Source organism: Pelecanus crispus, chromosome 6, assembly GCF_030463565.1.
Source record: "Pelecanus crispus isolate bPelCri1 chromosome 6, bPelCri1.pri, whole genome shotgun sequence".
Taxonomy (NCBI): domain Eukaryota; kingdom Metazoa; phylum Chordata; class Aves; order Pelecaniformes; family Pelecanidae; genus Pelecanus; species Pelecanus crispus.
In genome coordinates, this window is record NC_134648.1 from 38,418,566 (window position 1) to 38,444,894 (window position 26,329).

Genomic DNA, 26,329 nt, shown 5'->3' on the forward strand with positions numbered 1-26,329 from the left:
AGTCAGCCTCTAAGTCAGCCTAAATGAGAACTGCAGATTTGTTGGAATTGTACCATGCATATTAACTCCATAAAAGGTTAAAGACAGAAAAGTGCTAAATTTGTATGTGTGATTGAAAATATTTGCTACAGGGCATAAGCCTCATGTATTTTCTTTAATGAGGATCAGAACAAAAGTGCCAACTAAATAATTTATCAAATGGTTGCAAATACTAGCAATAGGTATTCCTATAATGAAAGCATTGACATGAATTCACTGTAGTCTGAAGGAAACCTTTGCAATTTTTAAGTGCTGGGATTACCGGACAGGTAGAAAGCTTTAGTGATATCGCTGATGCTCTCCTGCACATATGATTTTGATTTGTTTTGCTGGCATGTTAAATTTGCTGTTGTTGGCACAAACTGTAAGTATCACAGCAACATGACAATACCCCCCTAAATTATGCTTCATGATAATAGTTGTTAAAATGCTAATACTCATTAACAGGATAAAGATTTATATGCACAACTGGCCACAGTTTGGGGCTTCGCTGGCAGGATACAGATGCTTTAGCTAGTTTCCAGGAAGACCCTTCTAGTTGTAATGTAATCTTGGCGAGGTCGTCTCTACTGTGAAAGAAATACTAATGAAGGAAATAGTAGCAAAATACGGTACTGAGCTTTCCTGTTTTGTATGTAGTTTGAATTCAGGAAGTAGTGAGCTATTGAGAATTGCTGTCCAAGTAATGCCATTTGCTTCTCTTTGAAGGGCACTTTCCTTTGACTTCAGCTTAAATCATGCTGTCTTACTTAGAAGATTGCAGGATTAGATACACCTTTTTCACCAGAAATTATTTCTAAATTTTATATTCTTCAAATACGGATAAATGTGAACTGATAAATAGTTTACCTCCATAAAATCAGCCTTCTTTGTCTATCTTCTGGAAGAGTGTTCTGTTACACTAACAACATAGTAGTATGCCTGGCTTGAAAGTACTCTCAAGTCCTTTACTACAAGATTCTGATAGGATAAAAGAGTTCTCAGGTAAATGCATTTTTTATTTACAGTTTCTGCAGGAGAGGAGTAAAATGGACCTCACAAAGATGAACAGCAAATTTCCTGTGTTTACTTTGGACCATAAGAATTGTAGCACCGAGAAACCCATTAAAAAGCTATGTCACAGTCATGTCATGGTTACTTTAAGTCAAAATCATACTTTTCTCAGACTAAAATTGCAAAAATGACTGAACTAAGAATATTCTTTTATCTCTAAAAGTTTTATCCACCTGAACTGGTGGTTTATCTTTTATAACCACAGATTCATGCCATGACTTTGTGTTTAGTTTGTAGTCACTAAGATTCCTTTTTGTGACAGATTTCAGTGTTAAGTGTTTTGTTGGGATATTTACATTGAATACTTCGAATTCCAAAATCTGGAGACATTTGCTTTTTATGCTGATGCTCTTTTAACTTTCGGCACAATTATGTTGTATTCTGATGACCAGCAGTATAGGAGATAGTTCCCTTTTCAAGGGAAGGCAAGAATATGTGTCATTTGACTTTTTAAATTTAAACTTTCAAAATGTATGTATGTTAGAACTTTAATGAAGCAGTTGGGTTTTTCTTTCTTTTGTTTCTCTCACACAAAGTGCAAAGTATCCTCTTTTTTTTTCCTGGCAATACCATTCATTCCCAATAGGAAGCATTTTTATTAATACCAGCTTGGCATTTCTTTTTTTCCCACTGCTTAAGTGTAAGAGCCAAGGCGGGCCTCCCCAGTCCTTCTCTCACAATAGGTTTTTTCATCAGGCAAGAAAGAAAAAGAAGGAAAAAAATGATATTCCAATTAAAACATAGTATTTCACACCAGCCACAGGTGGATTTTGCTGGGTTTTTTTCAGATGGTCACTATGTGTTCAGCAAAGCATTGCATGCATGAGAAATTTATAAAGTGGATTTGAAGATACTGATATTATTTACTATGAAAAAGAAATAATTTGGAGAAATCAGATGTATTGGCTTAAATAATTAAGATAAAGAAGTCAAGCTGATAATGGTTCACAGAATTTCCCATAATTCAGTGAGGTAAAAAAATCTTTATGGCGTTGCATTAAGGGGGACATAAGGGTATCTGTAGACAGGAGATTAGAAGAATGTTTCTAAAGTGATATTGGAGCAAAAGACATCTTATTTCTGGACTTCAAGAAAGCATGTGTATCACTGAAATCCTAGACTCAAAACCCAGAAAGCAAAGTATGCAAACTCTATTATTATAAGAAATGGTAAAGCTTCTTGTATTATTTAGCCAAGCTCTTGCATTTTAGATTGAAGAAGACAAAAGGGAGGAATTACTCATGGCTTTGGGTTGCTTTCATTTTGTGATATCTGGAGTTGTGGAATATGCTTCTATTTAGTTTTATTTACCAAAGAGTTAAAGGAAGAAAGCTGCAATAGACTCATGAGGAAAGTGTATATATGAGGACAGATAAAGAGCAGATAAAGAGTTAGTAACATTGCTGAACAGTGACTGAAGAGACATATAATCTGCAAGTATTTTAGAGCAGAATAGCTAAATACATAGCTAGGTGCATTACCATAAAACATGCTGCTATATAACTGGAAGTGTGGTGCAAATTAGTAAAAGAAAACTGAGGCTGAGCTTCAGAAGAAATCTCTTGGCAGACGTTTTATATTATGAAATAACCTTGTAGGAATATATTGAGTTCCGTATTGCTGGGCACATTTTTAAGGGAAGCAAAAACACATGAGTGAAAACAGTAAATAGATAGTGTTTCTCTAGCTCTTTCCTTTCCTTTTTTTTTTTTTTTTTTTTTTTTTTTTTTTTTTTTTTTTTTTTTTTTAACCTATGATCTAGGTTTATGGTTCTTCTTTTTATTACTATGCAGCTGTGGTAGTGGCTTAATGGATTAATGTGATAACGATTAATGTCTTGCCTTTTTCTTGATATTAATAGGATTTCTTAACACATTGAGCATAAAGAATGTAACAATTATAAATTCTGTCAGATTTGATTCAAAGTAGGAAAGATTGCATGTATATTTCATGATACTACAGCTTTGATCCATTACGTACCCCACAGATAAGAAATATAAAGATTCATTAACAGTCTTTTTTTCCACAGATTTTTATATGAGTTATCTCAGATCCCCAACTTCACAGAACGAGCTCAGTGTATTATCTTCCAGTCAGTTTTCTCTGAAGGGATAACATCAGTGCACCGGAAAGTTGATATCATAACTCGTGTTTCCAAGGTAAGTCCTAATGAAAGCTAAATAAAAACATAAATATATTTTAGAGTATTCATGCTTCTTTTTTTACCTTCAGCCTGGTTATTGGCTTTTCAGGAAAATAAAAATATATTAAATTTTTTTAGCTGCTTATAAGAACAAAAGGAGGAAAGAGGGAAGGTGAGTTATGTCTGATGCCATATGCTCTACATAGGAAAATTTATTTTTATTTGAATGGCAGATTTTTATTACTTTGCACATTAATTAGAGTAATAGATAATCTCCATAAAATTGAAATTAAATATCAGACTAGCTTAGTACAGGACCTTGCAAACTTACTTTTTTCACATATCACTGTTGATGCCATCAGCAAGAGATGCCTATCACGTTCATTAGCTTATTACTTTCCCCTGGTATCTATACATTTCTGTTTACCCTGATACAGCAGATTTTTTTAGTACCTGACAAAGCTTTACCTAAGATTTCTATGCTATGAATGACCAAAGACAAGATTTTGAAATTAAATAAAACATGAAAAGTAGAATGAGATAAGAATTAAAAGAGAAATTAAATAGTGATCTAAAGGTATAACATCCTGGTCAGGGCAGTATTTAGTCTTTTTTTTTTTTCCCCCCCAATTTGAAGATTAGCTTTTGATTAGCTTTGCTGCCACAAAGTACCCATGCTCTGCCCCTTTGGATTTCTTTGCATATTCTAACAATCAAAATAGTTACTTAGTGTTTCCTTTCCAAAGGAGACATAAATAAGGAATCAGTTTTGTATGAGATAACAAAAGTGGTATTGCCCTCAGTTTTACTTATGAGGAGCTCACACTACGATTGATTTATCCAACGTGTAGTATAAGGCTACATAGTTAAGAATTAGGCCCATGGCCTCCGATTCTCGATTGACAAAATAGATGTCTTTATATGTAAATGAAGATAATTTATTAGTTCTCCACTGTGTTTCTAGAATTATTTTCTGTTTTGAGGCATAGTAATTTAGTCCTTAGCCCTGGTATATCTGCATTAAGTATGGACCCAGAAGTGCGAATTTCCAGAGCACCAGGACCAGTGAGAAGCAGACTGAATATGACAGTCTGAGTCCAGCCTAGTGGCAGCAAAACTAGCACATCTCCATTTGACTGTGCATCATGCAAACTCATGATAAACCACCTCATCTGTAAGGTTTACCACCTTGTCTATAAGGTATTTTTTAAAGGCTACTAAGAATGTTTAGTAATCTTCTTCCATTAATCTTCTTGTCATCTACATAGGGTATGACGCCATATAATTTGCTTCATATGGATTAAGTTAAACATAGTACCTTAGGCAGATATAGTCTAACAAATGCTTCTCTTAAATGTTTGATTCTTGTACCAGTTTTAGCTTCCTTTCCCTACAGGGGTAAAAACGCACAAGAAACAAAACCTCTAGCAAAAATAAAATAAAAAAAGCTTTTCTATATTAGCGGTTAGAAATTTTGTGCCAACAGAATTTACAGACTAGTATCCATTTTTCAGGCTTTGCTGAACATGACAAGTGTAAAGGAAATTTTAGGTTTGATTCTGGCTTTTGGAAATTATATGAATGGTGGAAATAGGACCCGAGGCCAAGCTGATGGATTTGGTTTAGAAATACTCCCGAAACTAAAGGATGTCAAAAGCAGAGTAAGTATTCATTTTTAATTAAAGATAATTTTTCTTAAGTGATCTTTTTTGTTCCATCATTTGTCAAAAGTTAACATTTTCTTCTTTCTTGCTATTCTTGCTTAAAAGAGCAGGGCGCTTTGTACTATTTTCTTGCTTTTTTCTCCCAACTTTTCACCACCTTCTTGTGCACATGTGCATATTTCTATAATCTCCAATTTCTCCTATTCAGTACTACTAGGATAATTATGTTATGTGAGAACTTCATGTGTCTCTTTTGCTAGTAGGGACTTAATTACAGTAGGTTAGAGGGAAGTGAGAGAGCACAGACTGCTGAAGTCTTCTCCAGTAAATGTCCCCATTCTTTTTTTCTTGTTCTTAACTTAAGCTAGCTCTATGTCAGTAAAAATTGGTTTAAAAATCAGATTTAGAAACAAAGTATCAGTAAAGGTTCAGTGTAGCATATACACTAAGGAATGATATGTAAAGGATATAAATATATAATATGCAGGATTTTAATCCTCTTCAAAGAGGTGTGTCAGAACTAACAAGATACTTCCAGTCTTTTTTTTGAATAGGCAGTCAAATGGCTGTAGGGCATGAATTCTGAATGGCATGCATGAGATGCATAGATGGCAGTAAATTATTTTGTCAAAAATTAAGAACAACTAGCACATTTTTGATTAGTCATGCTAGGATCAAAGGATCAAACAAACTCTGGACACCTTTTGAGATGAAGTTACTTTGTTCCTTATTTCAGTAGGGCAGAGGAGGAGGTGCTAGGTAATATAGGCAATGGAAATACTGCTCAAAGTTTTTCTTTGCCAAAGCATACCTAGGGACCACATGGATATATGAAGCGCCAAAGAATAGGAGGTATTTTCTGCTGATGCCGGTGCAGATTTGGAGGGTGAGAAAAAAAACTGTTCTTTCATGTTCTTCCTCTTTTCCTGTGTGAAGTACTGTCTTGAACTATAAGAAAGGTAGATTTTAAGCTTTTGTTGCCAGTTACGCTTCATGTACGTAGGAATGCATTTGTGAGACAGGTGATGTCAGGAAAGCAGTATATCTAGGGAGCTTTTTATTTTATTTGTGAATATCATCATTAACAAAGTGTAAACACACGCTTAATGAATTGTTCAGTGAGCAACTGTATTAATGAAAGTTTTTTCCAATGGATTTGAGTCCTTTGTCTCCTAAAGACATTGAAGTGCTAGAGTGTGTCCAAAGAAGAGCAACAAAGCTGGTGCAGGGTCTACAGCACAAGTCTTATGAGGAGCTGCTGAGGGAACTGGGGTTGTTTAGCCTGGAGAAAAGGAGGCTGAGGGGAGACCTTATCGCTCTCTACAACTGCCTGAAAGGAGGTTGTAGTGAGGTGGGTGTTGGGCTCTTCTCCCATGTAGTTAGCGATAGGACGAGAGGAAATGGGCTCAAGCTGCATCAGGGGAGGTTTAGATTGGATATTAGGAAAAATTTCTTTACAGAAAGGGTAGTCAAGCATTGGAACAGGCTGCCCAGGGAAGTGGTTGAGTCACCATCCCTGGAGGTACTTAAAGACGTGTAGATGTGGCACTCAGGGCCGTGGTTTAGTGGTGGACTTGGCAGTGTTAGGTTTATGGCTGGACTCAATGATTTTAAAGGTATTTTCCAACCCAAATGATTCTATGAGTCTAATTCTTACTTTCCTCTTCTCTGCAATGGTTCAGCTGTTCCTTATGACCACTTTGCTTCCAGTCCTGCTCCATGGACAGGACACAGGAACAAGCTGCAGCTAAACTTAGAACAGGCCAAGTTTCCCAGTACTCAGGTGTTCACTGGTTGGCCAGCTCCCACAAAGAAAAATGTAAAACAGCTGAGCTTTGCCTGACCCTTCTCAGTAGAAGTACTAATTTTAGTCTCACTCTTCTAGCTAATCATAAACTTGTAAGAATTTAATTATCTCTGGGACTTTCTAATTTGGCTGAATTTAGCCAGCATGTTCCAAAATCATGAGTTCTGAAAAGGAGTGACAGATGTACAGTATAATTGCATAAGACTTGTTCCTTAGCAAAAAAGCTAAAAAAATTACAGTATTTACAGTTTCCTGGTAGCCAAAATAAATATATTATTAGTTTAGACTAGTCTTCAAAATGCATAAAAACGCAAAGGGGCCAGCTGCTACAGGCAGACATGAAACCTCAGAGACAATTGGTAGACTGTATTTGCAAGGAAGAAGAATGCAGGGTCTTGTATATTTGAACACTAAGGTATCCTTTCTGTGTCCCATTATTCCCTTTTTGGGAATTGCCAGCAAGCAATATTACATCCAGGTAAGTTGAATTCCAGGACCTAAGGTAAAGAGTCAATGTTAAATATCTCTTATTTCATGTAAAAGTCATTTGCTGTCACATGAGCCTAGAAAGTTACTTGATGTAGAGATTTTTTAAAAAATATAGCTCACCACTTCAAAATCTCTGTGTTCTGTCTTCTGCAAATACTCTTTAAACCAAAGCAATAGGTTTGACAGTTTAATATATAGAAAATAGAATAACAGGTGTATTTTACTCTAGAAGGGCAATCAAATGTTTGTGAGTCACCTCAGTTCCTTTTTGTCATATGACCTGCCAGCTATGTCTTCTAAAACTGTTATACAAGCAGAATGGCTTTGTCTGCATGACAGCAATGACTGACTTAGTTAAGAATTTTGCTGGTGTATTATATTAATAAAATATAATGTGCTGCAGGCTCTAATATAGGCGCAGCAGCTCTGTATAGGAAGTCAGACATTGTTCACATACAAATGTTTGTCCCGATACCTGTCAATGTACAATCTGAATACACATCCAAAAAACCTTAAAGACATTCCAGATATAATTACCTGTGTTATGATTCTTTTCTGTTGTTGAATGGTACGCTGTAATGTATAAGTCGCAGTTTTACACTTTTCCTTTAGTTCATCTGGCCTATGCTGAGCCAATGACATATGACAAAATAAAACGAAGTTGTGTACAGTTGTTGTGTGCAGGACCATGGAAATGGTAATTCCACAAAGTGAGTGTTAAAATTCGTATTTGTAAAGCAACAGGGCATGAAATATACTTGTTTAGGTACATGCTGTCCGGTTTTATATTTGGAGTAAAATATGAAAAATATCTATGCCTCTTTCAGATCTTCCTTATAAATGAATTGAGACTAGAGGAATCAAAAAATTCAGTTCACAATATATCTGAGGTCACTGTAATATTTAGTTAATATTATATTCAAGAATAACATTATTAATTATTATTATTCAAGTTAATATTATTATTCAGTGATGCCTTGTATTATTAAAAAAAGATATGGGGACAGCTTCTCCCAGTGCATGTTTTCTTACCTGGTATTCAGAACCAAAAGAAGCTTTAGGTCCTGTGGTGGTACAATCAAGCCTATGTTATAAAAGATTGATTTTTTGGTCAGTAATGCTAGGGCTGAAGATATTGTGAGTTGTATTTCTCACAGCAATATGAAATAATAATATATTTATCTTGAAATAGAGTCATTTTTCACTCAGTTGAAACAGTGTTAATCACACATTTTTAATAATATATTTCTTTTTTCCTAGGATAATGGTATTAATCTTGTGGATTATGTTGTCATATATTACCTACGCCATTGTGATAAGGTAAAAGATTAATTTGCTCTATCAGCCTCCCCAAAAGTAAGTTTCTTTAAGAGATTGTAAAACGGTTTGTATTAGCTTTTTAAAAATCTGAACACAGTAGCTCTGACAGAAAAATAAAATCCATTTCTTTTGCTTTCTTATAATAGTTGTGGACCTCAACAGGTCTGAAATTTGCTATAGGTTTTCTGATAAGGCTGTGGAAAATTTTACATCAACTGTTGAACTAACCACTGCAGGCAATTGCCTGTGACTGTTGCATACTGGACAGGTTGTCACTCCAGTCCTGTCTTCTTATATCCTGGTTACAGTAACATTGTAAATCTTGTTCTGATGTGGTAGTAATGCAAGGCAGAAGCATGATTTCTCTCTCATGACAGGATGAAAGGACAGGTTGGTATTTTAAGATAGGCGAGTCAGCTGCTGGGGATGAAGTTAGAGGTTGAAAATGTGGGAAGAGGTGTGGCTGCTGCTTTAAGGAAGTTACATTTATGAGGCTTTTTGATAGATATCAGCAGTGCCCAAAGATTTTGAGCGGAAAATTTTCAACTATTGTCTTTTAAATGAAAATGTCAATATTAATTGATTTTAAGTATGTAATTGCTTATTTTTGAGATTAAGAAGAAGCCCTTACCTAATCTTTGAATCTAAGACTAGTGTAATTTTTCATGGCCCTATGTCTGGTTGAATACAAATAATTTTTTTTTCCTTTTTTCTTTTTTTTTTCCTTCTTTTTTTTTTTTTTTAATTCTTATGTAAGGATGTTGAATTGATGAGTTAATAGTCATGAGTATTTTTTCCAGGAGTAAGACTAAAGTAAGTGAAGACATTTCCCTGCTCATGGCAGGGGGGTTGGAATAGGTGATCTTTAAAGGTCCCCTTCCGACTCAAACCACTGGACAATTCTATGATGTCTAACGCTGGAGGGTCTGTAGGTCAGGAGCCTGTGGAACAGCTCCTGGGACTGAGATGTAGAGGAGATAAAATGCAGATACGTAGATCTGTACTTGTTTTCTTTCTTTTTTTTCTTTTCTCTTTTTTTCTTTTTTGCTTTTTGCAGGGCAGGGGGAAGCAGGGAAATGAAGTGTCATTACTTTAACCTAAGTACCCATCTTGTAAAAAGCCTCATAGCAAAAGCAACTTCTTCTAGCCTGTAATGTTTCTCAGTTCGCAGGATACTGACATGTGTATTCTTTTCTTCTTTTTTAATAATGATGAAGCTAATGCTTTCTAACCCATTTATTTAAATATTTAATATTTCTGCAAACTTTATACTATACTGTAATTTTACTTGAGCAAATTTTGTAAACCAAAACAGTTTCTCTTCTTTGGGAGGCAGTGGACACAGTGTAAATGTCATCCATTGTACTTCTTTCTCCCTGAATGTTCATATCTTTATTATAATAAAATTATATTTTCCCTGTTCACAAAACAATTAGTTCTCCAACCTATGAGTTCTCCTTTATTACAGACAGAAATCTTTGCACAGGTAGAATTTTAAACTCACTAGTATATGCTTATACACAGCAATGTCATGTTAATAGCATTTATATATTTTACTTGTTAAATTTCTGCTGGAGATACTGCTTTGAACTTTGTAAGGGTTTTTGTTTTGTTTTACTTCTGATTTTTTTTCTTACTGTGCTAAAAATAAGGTATATACTTAGGAGTTCCATACAGACATTAACCCATGTGATTTATTTAGCCACAGGAACTTTCAACTGTATTTTTTTTATCTGCATAAAATACTTGAGGGAATGTATAAATATTGTTTTCAATCTATGCTTATAAAGTGTGTGTATATTTAATGAATTGGGAGAGAATGAAACCACAAACTTTTGGCATAAGATGACTTGTTGCATTAAAAAAGGCATTCGTGTTATCTGTTTTTAAGAAACTTCTAATACCTTATCTAAACCTTTACTGATACAAAATGAACTGAAATGTTGTGAGCTCAATGTTGTTTCATAGATTAAATTGAGCACAGTTTGCTTTACAACATCTAAAAGGACATTTCAACACTCAGAATGCTCAGGATTTCATCTTGAATGATATGTATGTTGTTTTAGCAAGAATGATTTAAAATACATTATTTTTACAGTTTTATAATAGTGTTTCATAGATGACATTTTAAAAAAAAGTAATTTATTTCACTGCAAGTGCATTCAATTTTCATAGTGGCCTGTTTGTTTGTTTGTTTGTTTAGGAAGCAGGAACAGACAAGAGTATTTTTCCTTTACCAGAACCACAGGATTTTTTCCAGGCCTCCCAAGTTAAGTTTGAAGACCTAATAAAAGACTTAAGGAAACTGAAGAGAGATCTAGAAGGTAACTGGGAACTTTCACATTTGTTCTGCTAACAACAAAGTGCCATTTAAAATGTGACCTTTATGAGGTTTTCTTATTGCTAATTAGGTTTATAGTGTTGATTCACTTAGAGTTTTTACACTGTGGCACAAATTACTCACATAAATTAGAAAGAAAAAAAAATTCAAACTCATGACTTAATAAAAATGAAAGTAAAGATACTGAAAAGTAATTTTCCCTTTTACAATCGAAAGGCCCCTAAAGAAATCTTTCTGAAATTTTCTTTAGTTATGTGTGAATTTTCCTCTGGCTTCTCCAGAACTGTGTGTTTAACTGTAGATATCTGTTAGTTCCATAACATAAATACTTTCTTCAGTACTTGTATAACAACAATTTAACAGCTACAAGAAAGAGTTGAATACTATTAATGTAGAAATAAAACACAGCTTGCCAAGGCACAGCAAAGGGAAATGGAAAGCTCCAGTTCAAAATATTTTCACCCTGGGACATAAAATAAACATTTAAAAATGTTTATTGTAAAGAGGGGCTCAGAAACCCAACTCATCTATCAATCAAAGTAGTGAGTGGAAATAAAGTAGGAAGGGTTGCTCTCTAAGTGTTCCAAGTAGTTTCATTTTTGTTTTGTGCTTCATATGACTTTCTAAAATAAATCCAGCAAATAATGACTGAATATTTTAAGCCTCTCTTTTTTGTTAAGGAAAAGTTGCTACTTTTACTGAAGCAGTTTTGCGTAGAAAACAGAGTTTAGGGAGAGAATCTGCATAAAAGTCTGTAAAAACGTCTCCATTTACATTTACATCTCTGCATCAAAATGGAAGAGTCCTTTTAGAATCAGAGTTGAACAAGATGATGTTTTTTAATTTTTTTTTCAATGTAAGGCAATGAAAACCATTACAAAATAATTTCTCCTTACAGTTAGAAATTGCTGGGTTGGGTCACTGCCATCTTTAGGATAGTTGCAAAGGTTAACAGTGGTAGGAAAGTATCAGTTGTTGTTTGTTCGACCCGGGCATAAGTGAGTGCTCTATCTCCTCTCATCACTTGGCCCTGTAAACCCCTTGGCCTGCCCTCTTTTGGGCTAGTTTGTGCAGAAACATGATCTGTGTTTGATCTTGTACTTTTTCAGCATGTAGTCCTGCTGTCATGCATCTTAGTCTTGCAGGATCTGCATTGAGGCTGTGACATTCACATCAGATTTGTTCTACATTGCAGAGGCACAGACAGCAAGTAGGAAAAGCTAAACACTTCAACTAACTCATAAAATAAAAACTGCAGCTTTCTTGTACTCCCTGATTTCTATTTTCTAAAACAAATTTTCTTAGGTATTTATAGAAAATCTAGAAAAAATGTTACGTTGAAGTTGTTTTCATAATTTTTATTTGTAAAGATGTATTTGAAACCTGGCCAAACCAATTAACATAGGAAGTTAATGACAGCAAAGATTTGAAACAAAAAAGGATGTAGAAATGTTTTCAGATGTTGGTATTTTATCACTCAGAAATATGCAGCAGAATTCTAACAAGCATTCCTGTGATTAGTTTCTTGTATTTAAACAAAGAAACAATCACTCATATAAAAATGTTGTATCTCTTTCAAACGTTCCCTTTCAAATTTTTTTCTTCAGATAATGCTGTAGTTTATTTTTAAATCAAAATTTTAATTGAAGAGGTTATAATTTTAACACGTACAACAAAGATTTGATGAGTCTCTGTAGTTTATTGTAGCCATTAAAAAGTTGTGGCTGCTGGCAGAATACCAGTGAAAGTCTAAAGCTGAAACAGATGTGAGTAGCAGAAACCAAGTCCAGAGAAGCGTCGGGCCCAGCTATCCAGACAGGCGCAGCCCTTCAGCTGTAAATAATTTGAACAATATTAACTGGGGCTGCCTGTGTTATAGGGTACATTGGATTTATTTCACAGTTTGGTTGGCTAAGGTAGTCTTAAGCAGATTACCTTGGAAGTGGGATGAGACAAAGGTAATAAAGGAAAGAGGGGGTTTCTTGTGTTGCATTAGGGAACGAACTAATGTTTCTGTTAGTGACTTACTTTTTTTTCTGAGATATGTACAGAATGGTTAAAAAAAAAAAAAAGACAAATATCACCTCTTGTGCCTGAAATGTCAATTTTGATAGATACTTTTCATAATAGTTGTCATTTAGTATTTAAAAATACTTTTTACTAGGTTATCAAGGCATTCATTTACCTTTCTATCATGGATATTAACATAGGAAAGATTGAGTTATCATGAGTGGCATGTCTTAATGGTGTAAACCTCTGGTTTGAAATACCTAGACACTGTGGAACCAAAAGTTCAAATCTAGATGGAGCACAAACCCTTTCATCCTTGTCAGATAAACAGATTGAGTTCCATACAATTTGCTATTTTGAAGTCTTTCAGATTAGACTTTAAAGGGACAGACTAACTTTAGTCTGAAGGGATTAGACTGAAGTTTGGCTCAAAAATTCAAATAAATTTTTGGAGAACCTTAATCCAACAGGTTTTTAACACATATTCCAGAACAAACTTTGTAATCATGAGCATTTTTAGGTTAAAATGAAGGATAAACAAAAATATGCATTTAATATAGGCTTTTAAGGGGAAAGAAGTGCAAAAGAATGCAATGTTAAATAGCAAGATGAAAATTTTAGAGTGAAATCTGGTTCCACTTTAAAGTCACAGGAAACAGAAATGTTTTCTGTAAGCTCAGGTTTTCACTCCAGGTCTGTATAGTTAGTGTATTTCCAAGGTTTTCAAATATTACATAGTAGCATGAGCAGATAGATTTATTCATTTAACAGATATTAGCTTTCCAGTTAATCTTTATATTTGTAGAATAAAAGTTTTTGCTTTGCATCGATATTTTAAGATTGTAAAATATCTTATTCCTTGTCTAGGGCAATGATTTCCACTTTTTCCTTTCCCTATGACCAAGCATGATTTCCCTTCTAGTCTGGACAATGCCACTTGATTGGTATTCTTCTGGAATAAGCACAGAATGTTTGAAATGTGTAATCGTAAGAAGATCTTTAGAAAGAAAGCCACTTTACCAAAGTATGACAGACTTGTATAAGTTTTACCATGAACCTTCTATTCATCTCTTTCCAAAGTTGAACAATCTTAATTATTCAAAATTAGTTGCATTGTAGATTGTTTCCATCTGTCATACTCATTGATCTTCTTTGCAATACAGTTTGTAAGATTTTTAAAATGCTGCCCCATTAGACAAAAGAAAGCAATACTCGATTCCTTGTCAGTTACTGTAATGTTTGTAACTTCTTAGTATTCTTGACCTTAACAACTGGAAGAGCAAAGATATTTATTGAATGGTTAAAAATGGAAACCAAGGTAGGTCCACACTGAGTACTTTCAAGATTCACACCTTTATTTCTCATAATTAATTAAATTTCCTATGAGATTGTAACATTCTGATCCCGCTGAAAATCCACATACCTTTTGCTTTCACCTTCTTTTCATGACCACCAGTAGAGATACTAGTTGCCATTTTCATACTAATATTTTTTCAGTACTGTGTATATGTTTTAAATTTTTACTAACTTAACTGAGCCTAGATGAGTATATATGTAGATGTTAACACACACACATACATGACTGAAAGGAAATAATTTAATCTGAAATAGAAACAAGACTTCATGGATCAGCTACCATAACCAGTTGGATTTCAGTACTCCAGGAGACATGGTTTCAAACTGGGGGCCTCTTAACCTAATTCTTGACAGATCTGTATCTTGCATATGTATGTTGCCCCCCAACTTTTCCACATTTAAGTAGTGGAACTTCATAAAAAATTCAGCTTGTGGCAACCCCATCTTATAAAATTGTATAACCCTTATAAAAAGATTAAAAGGGAAGCAAGTAGAACTATGCATGAAAAGTTGAGAAATGACAGTGTTACATTGGCTGTTTTCACATTGTTTTTCATACAGAAGCATTACAAGTATCTTAAAACCATAGAGTAATGCAGGTTGGTTGGTTGGAAGGTACCTCTGGAGGTCCTGTGGTCCAGAGCCTTTGAGCAGGACTAACTTCATATTTAGATCAGGTTGTACAGGGCCTTAGCCAGCTCAGTTTTGAATCTAAGGATGGAAATTCCAACACCTCTCTGGGCACCTGTTCCAGTGCTGAATCACTGTCTTGAATATTTTTCCTTATCCCTGGTGAGAATTTCCTGTGCTGCAACTTACGACTATTGCTCCTTTTTCTTTAGCAAAAAACGAGATCCCCGGTTAGCTTTCTCTTTACCTACCCGGCTTCCTCTGCCTCTTCTGCAAGTGCTTCATTTTATTTTCATTCTCAAGTGACGGCATGACAATATATGTATTCTTTTTCAGATATGAACATGTGTGTGTGTATATATATTCATATATATATATATATATATATATATATAAAAACACACACACACACTCGTTTTCACAGGACCGGATCCAGTGCACTGGATGTGACTAGCATGGTGTTGCCATACTGATACCAGCATCACAGCTAGTTAACCCTGTCTCTCAGCATGGCTGACTAGACCAGACTAAACTGTTGCATTTACATTGCTCTCATTCAGTGCCTTTTCAGGGGGCTCTGTATCACATTATATTGCAAAGTGGATGTGTGTTACAAAATTAAGACAAGAATGGAAGAGAATTTAGAAATGAGAAATGGGTGGAAATTGGAAAGGGTCACTCATTCTTGATTCTTGCAGCCACTGTCACTATAAATAGAGACAAGGAGGAAGCTGCAAAAAGAAAAAATGATCAGTTCATGCTCATTTAAGACTAAAACTGTCTGATTTTCCTGATTTAAAATCCTGAACAACATCTGTTTTTATCAGAGATTATAAGGTAATATATTTACCAATAGGAAAAATATACAAAAGCAGAAAAGTTTAATCAGTATTATTCACAAGAAGTTAATTTAAAATTCTTAAATGTGTGTGTTCCCATCAGAGTCTTCAAAGTGAGTTAAAGGGGTTTTGCGACAAAATGTCCACTAATTAACTATAAACCATTTTTGTTCTAGAGATGAATTGAAGTTTTCAATTAATGAATTGGGACATTTTCAGCTTTTGGATTTCTATGTAAGCACAGATGGAGAGATTAATTGAATGACTTATTATGTATTCAGATGGAATTATATATTTAGTTCATACATATTATGGCCTTAGATAAAGTCTGTTTTACGGAATAGAGTTTTAGTATAATCATGATATAATAATTATCAATAGGGCAACTATTACAACATTAAGAGGTTTTGTCTAGCATTTGATTTGCTTTATAGACAGCAAGATTACTGGATCACATCATGAAAATTCTAAATATTATATCAGTTTGAGTGTTAACTTTCTAAATAATTTGTTGGATCAATAGATATTTCTCAGTAAAAGGTGATGGTTTATTCATTACAGGAGGATAGTATGCAAAAAAGTATCAAAGGCCTTTTTCTAAAATATTTTCAACCAATTGAAGCCTTAGTCTAATTTAAATGAAATATTTTAGATCAATTTAAAAGTGGGATTTAGACATCTGAGTCACGTACATGTTCTAGAAAAAATTTCCCAGCAGGAGCAGAGAAGTTGTATGATACTTTCCAGGAACTAGTCACTTTAATTTTCTTCATGTTAATTACACTTTTCAATTTTAAAATTCACCTTACAATTTTGGAAGTGTGGGCAAGTAGAAATTTGAACTGGGTGGTGAAATATGAGGATCCAAATAGGTGCATATGTTATTTCTTTAGACATTAGCATAAATGGGGCATATTGTTTTGCACCTGGTGAGTATCGCTATATTTTTGCACTGTCCAACATTTACATGATATATTTTGAGGCAATGCAGAATGGGGTAAGGAAAAGAGCAAAGGACAGCTTCATACAGGAACAGTTATTTTGTTTCCAAGAGTTGACAAAATGACACTCTCTTCCTTCTCAGAGTGTTCTGACCTCTTTTTGAGTAGTCTCTTGCCTCAGCAGGATGAGATATATTTCAGTTTGTTTTGATCTGGCAAAGATACAGCACAGGCATTAAAAAACAGATTTTTGTATATGTGCATTGGATTCTATTTTACAATAAAACTAACATTTTGACAGTGTTCCATTGGTAATGTTCATATGTGAATACATTAAGTGGAAATTTTCCTAAGTGGATCATTTCTTAAAATTCCATTAGATTTTTTAGTTTGTGATAATAGAGAATAGTATGGAATGGTTTTAATAAGATTCAGAAATATAATAGAGGAGCAAAGCAATGATGTTTTAGAAGCGTTTATTCCCTGGAAGCATATGTCTGCATGTGTGCACAAAGGCAAGGGAGAAAGCTTTCTGTTGGTTAAATAATGACATGCTATTAATTTTTTCTTTTGAAATTTTTTCCTTGGTTAAAGAATCCTCAGAAATTTCTTGTTAAAAATCATTCTGCAAATTTTAAGATTCTAGGACAAATACTGGAAATACCACAGTTAGGATTATCTGCTCACTTTTCTGTGTGCCCTTTTATATAAATAAGTAAATGTGTGTGTGTGTGTGTGTGTTGAGCATTAGTTACGTAACTATGTAGTGTACATCTGGGAGCCCGTAGTGTACATGTGGGAACAGGAGGAATATTGTCCCTATCAATGTGTATGATGGATAATGAATGATGTAGCTTGGAGAGTGTGTAATACTAGCATTGGGAGGAACAGTGACTTCGTATTTGTGGATCTCATCAGCTTTTCCTCTTTGAGGGAGTATGCAGTAAAAGAAAAGGCAGATTTCTGCTAGAATTAAGGCAGTCACGTATTTACTGCCAATGATCAAAGATTGAAAGTACATTAATTCCGACAGTGGGATACAAATTAGTAGTAGTGAGGCTAATTAGCACTTTGAGAAGTGTTCCTGCTAATATTGTAGGTAGTTTATGAATTTACATGATTTTAAATCTAAGCAGGATGCTCTAGCTGAACCGAAGCCATAAACTTCGTAGAAGAATTAATTAGGTGGAACTTTATGATCTGTCTTGCACAGAAAATCAGAGATCCAGCAGTACAGAGGGAAACAGGAGATCACTTCTCTGGCCTCTACAGTTTCAGCTCATAAACATACTGTTTCAGCCATTGCCCAGCAATTCTATTCTGTCTGATCCCTTGTTCAGTACACTAAGTAATAATGCATTTGTGTGTTTGGAAGGCTTTTTTTCCCTCGCACTGTAAGAATCTTAGCTCATCTTATTAAAAATATTATTATTGCTTCTTGAAAATTTTGTCTTCCTCTAAATTAGGTAGACAAGACTCTTCAATTTCAAAATACTCATTTTTTGTACTGTTCAGACAGAAGGAAAATGTTCCGATTTCTCAGCGGGTTCTGCTAGCGCACATTTCTACACTCCTGACAGATCTTAATGATGTGTCTTAATGCCTCATCTTAATGATTAGATCTGTATGTTTGGATCTTGACACTAAACCAAAACTTTCTACTAATAATGTGTGCTGGAATCACTTAAGGAATCTTACAAAGACTTGACTGGAAAATTATGAGGGTTTAGTCATTATATTAATTTATATATGCTGTTCAGTCCCTTGCAGTATGCTTCTCTGCTGAAAGGCGTGCTGAATGTAAACTACCATTTTAGAGAGAATACATTAACCAGAGTCTCAGATATGTTGCTATGGTGTGAAAAATATTTAGTTTTACTAGCAATCCTTGTTCATTTTGTTAAATGTATTCTTAGGAAACAATCTTAACAGAAAGATTTTTAAGTGATTTATATAAGATGTTGATACCGTTTAACAAAATGAGAAGCAAAAAAAAAATTTTTTCTTTTAGGTTAATTGAAACTAATATAAGCCTGACAGTTCCTCTGCATGCCATCACATACTGTAAAAGTTAAAAACTTAAAAGACACAAACAAAAAACCCTCACAAATACTAAATCTGAAAGACAAAGCCAAGATCAAACTTGTGAGAATGGTCAAGACGTCTGACTTGGATTCCATTAAAACTCCATTAGAACAGGTGAACTTTACCGGGTGTTTTGTATGCCACGAATTCAATTATTTCACTTTCCACAGCTTAGGACTTAACCACTGAAATGTTTTTCTGTCTCATTGATAAGTGAGAGCTTGAGCACCTAAACAGATACTTGTTCCTGTGTGTCACAGGGAAAATGTATTTGAAACAGACAAAGATCGGACTGTTTAAAGTTTTACTTATTAGCTTCTATCCTCTGAAATGGCTTTTTAGGAAAACTGAATTATTAATGTGTGAAGAAAATAATTGTGCATAGGAGCACATAGCTTCTTTTAAATTAGCTGAAAAGAAATTCACAGAACAGTAACTATGCAAGCGGTTGATAGGTCAGAACGGTGTATTTAGTTTTACGTGTGCTAACGCTTTTTTGCATTAAATGTTGACCTTTATTTAAGACAATAAAAATGAGGCTTGAGAATAGAGTACCACCGCAATTTGATCCTCTTCTACATTTTTCTCAGATACTTTTGTCTCAGAAAACCTCATATCCCACTTCGTGGCATTTCCCTCTCTATTTGCTTCAAAGGCTTCTGTATTAGTCGACCCAGCTCTGGCCTAAGGTGTTAGTGCTTGAGCCTTTCTGTGTTGCCATCATTGAGATGTGTACTGATTCTCACTGTGTATCCAAAAATGCAAATAGAATACTGTCCCTGACACTTCTCTGGGTCAGCAGTGGCATAACCACTTGCAGTTAGAAGTTGTCAAAATTCTGTACTCAGAAGAAATCAAGATAAATCTCTTCCCTTCTTCTCTACATTCATTTAAAATTCTATCTGAAAAGAAACATTTACTTGTAAGGTTATAAATAAGCACAAAAGCTGTAGTTGGCACAGATATACTGTATTGTATTAAAGCTAACATTCTTATGTGCATACCTGCAGTAAATACATGTCTAAGTTCCACATAATAACAAAAGAATATAACCAAATCCTGCAACAGTGTCCAACAGGTAAACATGTATCTCCTGTAACTTTTTGTTTAACTTGGAAAGTTGTTTTCAAGTAAGAAAATGTAATAAAGCAAAACCAAACAAATAAAATCATGAGGAAGTTATATAGCACTTGCTGAATAATTTAAATTTATGCATTTTATCTGAAGTTTATTAGATTTTCATTTGGGTATATAGGCCCAAGTAGTGTAACACGCTTCTGCACTGCAAAAAATCATGGATCCTCTCATACAGAAATTGGGGGTTATCTAGTGCTACCTTGAATTCATTTGCAGTATGGTTTCAAGTCTCCTTTGAAACAGGAAGGGTAATGGTTCTAAAATGGAATTATCAAAGAGTAACCCTCCTGTGAAAGGTAAGCCTGCATTATAACAAGAAAATAAAATAGCAAACTTAGCAGCATAACCTGCCAGGCTCTGAACAGACAAGAGGAGGCAGGGGATTTAGCAGCTTTCACAGTGGCATAACTCATGGGGGATAGTGTCAGTGACAGGTTTATAGAAATTCATGGTGTTGATACTTGGTTTCACTGTCAGGATGATTCCTGTAAATGCTACTGGTGGGTTCTGGTGAGTAAATAGTTAGTAATTTACTGTTATCAACATTAAACTATTTCTGGTTTTGCGTTTACTTTAAAAATGGTGCTTAAAAAATTCCAAATCCTGTCTGATTGACACTGAAATGCTCTTTACATGAAAGTTTGTTTATGGGCAGTGATTCTTTTGACAGATTTACAAGTGTCTATGGAGTTTTAAAAGACTATTGCCCAATAGGCATTAAGTGAGAGACATTCTGTTTTGTAAATATTTTCACTTATATTGGGGATTTTTAAAGAACTTTTTGAGCCAAGTACTGCATTAAATCTGAAGACAGTGGCAAACTGATAATCAGCAGTTTCCAGCTTTGTTTTAATGTTTTGCTAATGGTTTCCATTTCTGTGGCCAAGATTTGCAGTGGGTGAAGCATGATGTACATCCAACAATTTGTAAGGGTTTTCAAATACTATTGCAAACTCCCATTTTCTTTTTTTGCAATAGCTCATTTAGAAATAAACAATTTTAGAAGTAGCATATTACATTTAATTTCACTAACATAAAATGCATACCAAGAAAATGAACCAAAAGTTTATTACAGTAATGGAGAATTTGCATCTGTTTGAACTCAGTAATGCTGAAACAGGTTGTTTATTTTCTCAAATGATTATTTTGGAGTGAGATGGTGAGAGGAGAAGTGTACATGTGGTGTGCTAGCTATCAGATTCCTCAGAATTTCAGAAAGAAATTTTTTCAGAAAGAAGCTTTTCAGAATTTATTTCAAAGAAGGAATGCATAGTAGGATCCTTTACCTCAGAATCATTCTAATAAAAACCTTGCTAAAATAATTTTCTTTTAAAAAGGAAAGGGTTTCTGTTGTAGTGACTATGAGAACAAAATGTAAGAGGAAATTCAATAAATGTAAGTTATCAGAAACCTTTATATTATGTTGTGTAGAACTGAAGCAGGTCATAGAGTTGTATGGTAGCCTTTCACCAATGTTACAAATCTAGGATGACAAAGACCAGCTGACTTTAATATGTAGAATTAAAACTGCTGTTTTAATCAAAACCTTTGATTTAGCCCTGTCATGAAAATCTCTTTCCTCTTCCAAGTGTGTCTCTATTTGTATCTGATTTGTGATTCCTTTGAACACACTTCCACCATTCTTTGCCATACCTATCCCCAGGCAAATTTGATGATGATCCAAAGTTCTTCAGCTTAAAAGATACATCTGGTTGGTGGTCCTAGCCATCATTTTCTTATAGGTATTGGACAAGAAATCATTACTCTGCATAGGACATTTCATTATTGAAGGGAAGACTGAGACTGGAGAGATTTCAGCAGGAATACAAAATTTTTGAGACTGTGGTTCCCACTGAAGTTCATGACTGCCTTCAGCCAGTGACTTCATACCTATGTGATATGTCTTATTTTTAACATTAGCAAGTAAATAAATTCAAGTTTTATTCAAATATTTCAGTGCAGTTGACTTTGTAAACAGAACTAGTTAACCTTCAGTTGCCCAGACACTTTTTTGTTTGTTTGTAGACTAAAAGTGTAGGTTATTGAGTGAAGTATAACCTAAACTGAGAGTCAGTTAAGGAGGATTAAATAGTATAGGGCAAATACACTGCTTTTGTGATTAACAGATTTTCACTTCATCACCCTTGTCCTTGATTCCTTTAGCTCAAAGCTAAAACTTTCTCAGAGCCCTTCAGTCTATTTTGGCAGTTATATGAAAGAACTTCAGGAAATAAACTGAGATATTTTAGTTTTAGATAGATATCATCTAGATAAATATAATCAGCAGAGAGAATTGTCCAAAGGTCTCTTTTTAAGGCTTTCCAATAATGTAAATTCTTAGATTCTGCCAGCATTTACTTGACTTCTTCCGTCTCTTTCGGTTTCATTGTTTCAAGATGACATAAGCAATGCAAACCGGTATCTCATCGCATTTCACCTCATCTCAAACTTTTGGAGTTTTAATCAGCACCCCTGATTCACTTATTCTATGTTATCTGTCTCATTTGCCCTTCTCTTCTGTGCTTTTCTTCTTACTCTTCCTCTCCCCTCATGCCAAATGTTGATCTTCTTGTTAAAGATGTTAGGATTCTTCTTAAGAATTCACTACCCAAATCAGCTTTTTCTCTGTATGCTGGTACTTCTTCTTGTCCATATTTTCCTGTAGCTTTTGTCATCTGATTAAGGTTAATGTTAGTCATCTTTACTAAAAAAAAAAAAATTACTGAAGGGGTTCAATATGTGCTTTCTTTTAAATTTAAAAACAATTCTTCCTAGTCCTGGTCATTTAAATATTTACATGGGATATATCTGAGTAACCTTTCTAAGTCTTGTGTTACTAAAGCTTGTAGGAAGCATCTAGGAAGCTTTCAATACTCCAGATAATGCATTAGCAACACCATATGTTTGGGAAAACACCTTTCTAGAGTATGTTAGAGTATGTTTAGATACTACTGTAGCTGCAAGCTTATTATTATAATACTTATTCATAGAAATCTACTTCTGTATAGATTTATACAAATTTATTTATATAAGATTATTATAAAATAATTATTGGCTTGCAATCATTGCAATTTTGTGTGACTGCAATAATCATGTGCATTCTGTAGTCACTGTGTACCAAATGTCTGAACGTAATATGTGTACTAATACTTTTACAATTTTGTCATTTTATATTTATCTAATTTCTAAATATTGCCTTATATAACTTTCTGTAGATTTTTTTAACCACAAAGAAAAACCACAAACCTGTAGCTGCTACTTTGTTCAAACTTCCAGTCAGAAACTTAACAATACTGTCTCAGCTATTTTGCTAGGTTTTTTTGCCTATACAATTCTAATGTGTCTGTCTTCTTCCAAAGTAAAGTGTTACAATTTGCCTGGGTAGCTGTAGAAATCTCCTTCTAATTCTACAAACATAAGTGTTAAATATACATAAATTTCACTCAGTACATGATGACAGTCATGGAAAGTTCAAATTTTTAATAGTAAGAGGCATGTATCATAAGAAAATAATCTTTAAAAGTCATATAAACGTCCCTGACTTCTGATTTGTTTTGCTTAATTTAATTTATTAAAGACACATAACTGAGCATCTAATAAGAGACTTTCTTTCCCAATCAGTTATGTTTAAATTAACAGTCCATTCTGCCTACTATCTGGCACACAAATATCCATTAACTTTACTCTGAGCAGTTTCAAAGGTCTGTTTTATGCTACAGGTTGCAAAACTAGGGATTAAAGATAAACTTAGACTATAGCCCAGGCCATTTTACATAATCTCTGGAGCTCCCCAATGATGTCATAGTCCACAACCTACCTGAGTTGCGGAGGGATGCTAAATTAAAATACGCACTTAGGTGGGAACAGGTATCTTTTCAGCATTTTTCTGTAACAACAACTGTCCAAATGTATTTCTGATCTCAATTAATTGAAAAGCTGTCTTTTTTGGTAAGTCCTGGTGGTCCAAGAGTATCATAGGCACACTGCTAGTTGTACAAGAAAATGTATGCATCTGTTTTCACCCTTCTATTGATTTTTTTCACTGCACTGCAAACTTACATTAACATGACATTTAATTACAAATTTTCCTCAGTTTCCAACTGTTTCCACAGTTTGGTATTAATTTTTACTGCAATAAGTTGAATTATATAATGGTGGTAGCAATACGGTGTGAATATGTTTCATGCAGCCAAACTGTAACTCTTGGATTTAAGTCCAAAATAAATTTCCATCTAAATTTAGCTTCTTGGGAATGACGAGCTGTGGAAAAAAAAAATCTTATAGTAGTTCATAAATTCAGTTGCTAAATGGAAGGTAATTGCATTTTGATTTCTAACAGTCTCATTTCACCTTTAATGTGGAACTCCAGAATCTACAAAATTTACTAGAATTTCTAAGAATGTTAAAATTCATTGGCGAATAACCTGGAGTTTTTAGAAATTGACATGGCTTCGGGTCTTAAAATAACAGATTAAATAGTAAACAAATTGCTGTTAGATGTAAGTTAACTTTCTTACAGACTTCTACTATTTCATAACATGGCCTGGAATTTGAATACTTAAGTAAGCTGAATTCCTGCATCTGTGTTAGGAAAAATGGTTGAGTACAGGATGCCTGGCATTGATTGATTAAAATCAGCCCAGATACAAGACGTCCTCCACTCACCACAGAAACAAAGTTTAGAGCTTTAAACACCATCTAGAATTTGTGTTTGAGGCAGGCTGTGTTAGTGGCAAGTCTCAGCAGACAGCTGGAGTTCTAGGACAAAGTCATTACTAAAGACAAATTCCACTCTTTAAACACATATAGAATTTTCTATTTTGTATGCTATACTAGTATTGGTATTTTCTATTTTAATGTAATTGCTGGATTCCTTAGTGCTTATTTATTTCCATTTCCTTTAAAGTAAGTCTAGATGACTAATTTTTATGTAGGCTTCTACAGTGTTGACACCTACTTCTGGAAGGCGAATTCTGCCACAAATGTCTCTCAACTTCTTTTTGTAGCCTCTGAAAAGCAGATGAAGTTAGTTTGCAAAGAGTCTTCTGAAGAGCATCTCCAGCCCTTCAAGGAGAAATTAGAGGAATTCTTCCAGAAAGGTAACCACATTTGGAAAAAAAAAAAAATTATTGGCAAATAGTGTAGTGGTTTACAAAGTTATACGTAATGTATGCTGTGTTGAATACCTGTAGCCTCTGAAAATTCCTACTGTCCATTACGGATTATGTTCCTAATGTGCTTAATATATATTAAGAATAATGGTTACACAGATCTTGGACATCACTTGTCGAAGATAATTGTTTGCTTGATCTCACCCATTTCCTATTGATTATTTTCTGCTTTGTTCTTTATCATTATTTGTAGGCAAAATGAAAAAGATATTCATCATAGACCAAGTTAATCAGAGGGAATATAAAGCTTCAAGTTTATAAAAGACTAGAATGAAAAATACCCTTGTAGAGAAAGTCCACATATATACATGAAGTAATGGCATCTTTTATCAATATTGTGGGCTTATGAACTGACTAATTTAGATCTAAAGATTTTGTCTTGTGTGAGACAGAAGTAGGCGTAAGGAAGTGATTTACCAGGGTAGAGTCTGGAGACAACAGGGGTGAGATCCAAGGTGCAATTTGATCATCAGTTCAAGACAATGTAAACACAGGTTGCTGTTGTTGAAAAGAACAGTCCCGCTCTCTCCTGTTTCCCAGACTATGTGTTCCCAGTCACCTGCTTCTGCCAGCACCATTGTGTCTGGAGCTGTGCAAAATAGATAAGGGAATAGACTTTTTTTCCTCCCAGGTTGTAGGAGTAGACTATTTGGGTAAACAGAGTAAGTGCTGCGTTTCTGACAACTATATTAAGAATTGTTAAGAATTAAGTATTACCAAAGGGCTAGTATTTCTCACAGAAATCATGAACAGTTTAACAATTTGCTGTTTGAGAAGTCAGGTGGACTATCTGAATCGACTAATCCAGGCAGAATGTTTACGTCCTATTAGTGATATTCAGACTGTTGTAATAATTTATGAATTCGCTTAATCTTTTCTATAAAGATGGACCTAATGTATTTTTAATAACTTTATTTCATGAGGCTGTCTTATTAAATACTTAGATAAGTGAAGATGGGATGTTTTAAAAGTAGCAGTCCCTGATAAATTGTACTGTTAAATGAACTAATATTCTTCTTCACCCTTCTCCCAAGCCATGGAGCTCAATGGATATATTTATTTGATAATATTTTTTCTTTTAGTTGCAAGTGTATTTGGACAGTATTAAAGCTGCAGATTTTTTGCCACAGAACTTGTAAAAGAAAAAAATTATAATGGAAATTTTTATGTCACTGCAAGGCAGTTGTATTGTCTTTCCAACTTGTATAATTGGAAGTTTTCACTTACAGTTTAACAATAATATCAAGAATGAGATAGTACTATATATATTTCTAGAGAACCGTTACAATCTCCAGCATGCTTCT

At 34.3% G+C, this 26,329-nt stretch overlaps 1 protein-coding gene across 1 annotated transcript in view; it reads left to right on the forward strand.

Annotated features, from left to right (window-relative positions):
* Nucleotides 1-26,329, forward strand: part of LOC104032398 (formin-like) — a 145,436-nt gene that overhangs the window by 80,213 nt on the left and 38,894 nt on the right. Inside the window, exons 9-13 of the mRNA XM_075712627.1 lie at nt 3,122-3,251; nt 4,750-4,896; nt 8,456-8,515; nt 10,719-10,839; nt 24,861-24,953. Of these exons, the coding sequence (XP_075568742.1) occupies nt 3,122-3,251; nt 4,750-4,896; nt 8,456-8,515; nt 10,719-10,839; nt 24,861-24,953 (551 nt within the window). The remainder of the gene's footprint in view (nt 1-3,121; nt 3,252-4,749; nt 4,897-8,455; nt 8,516-10,718; nt 10,840-24,860; nt 24,954-26,329) is intronic.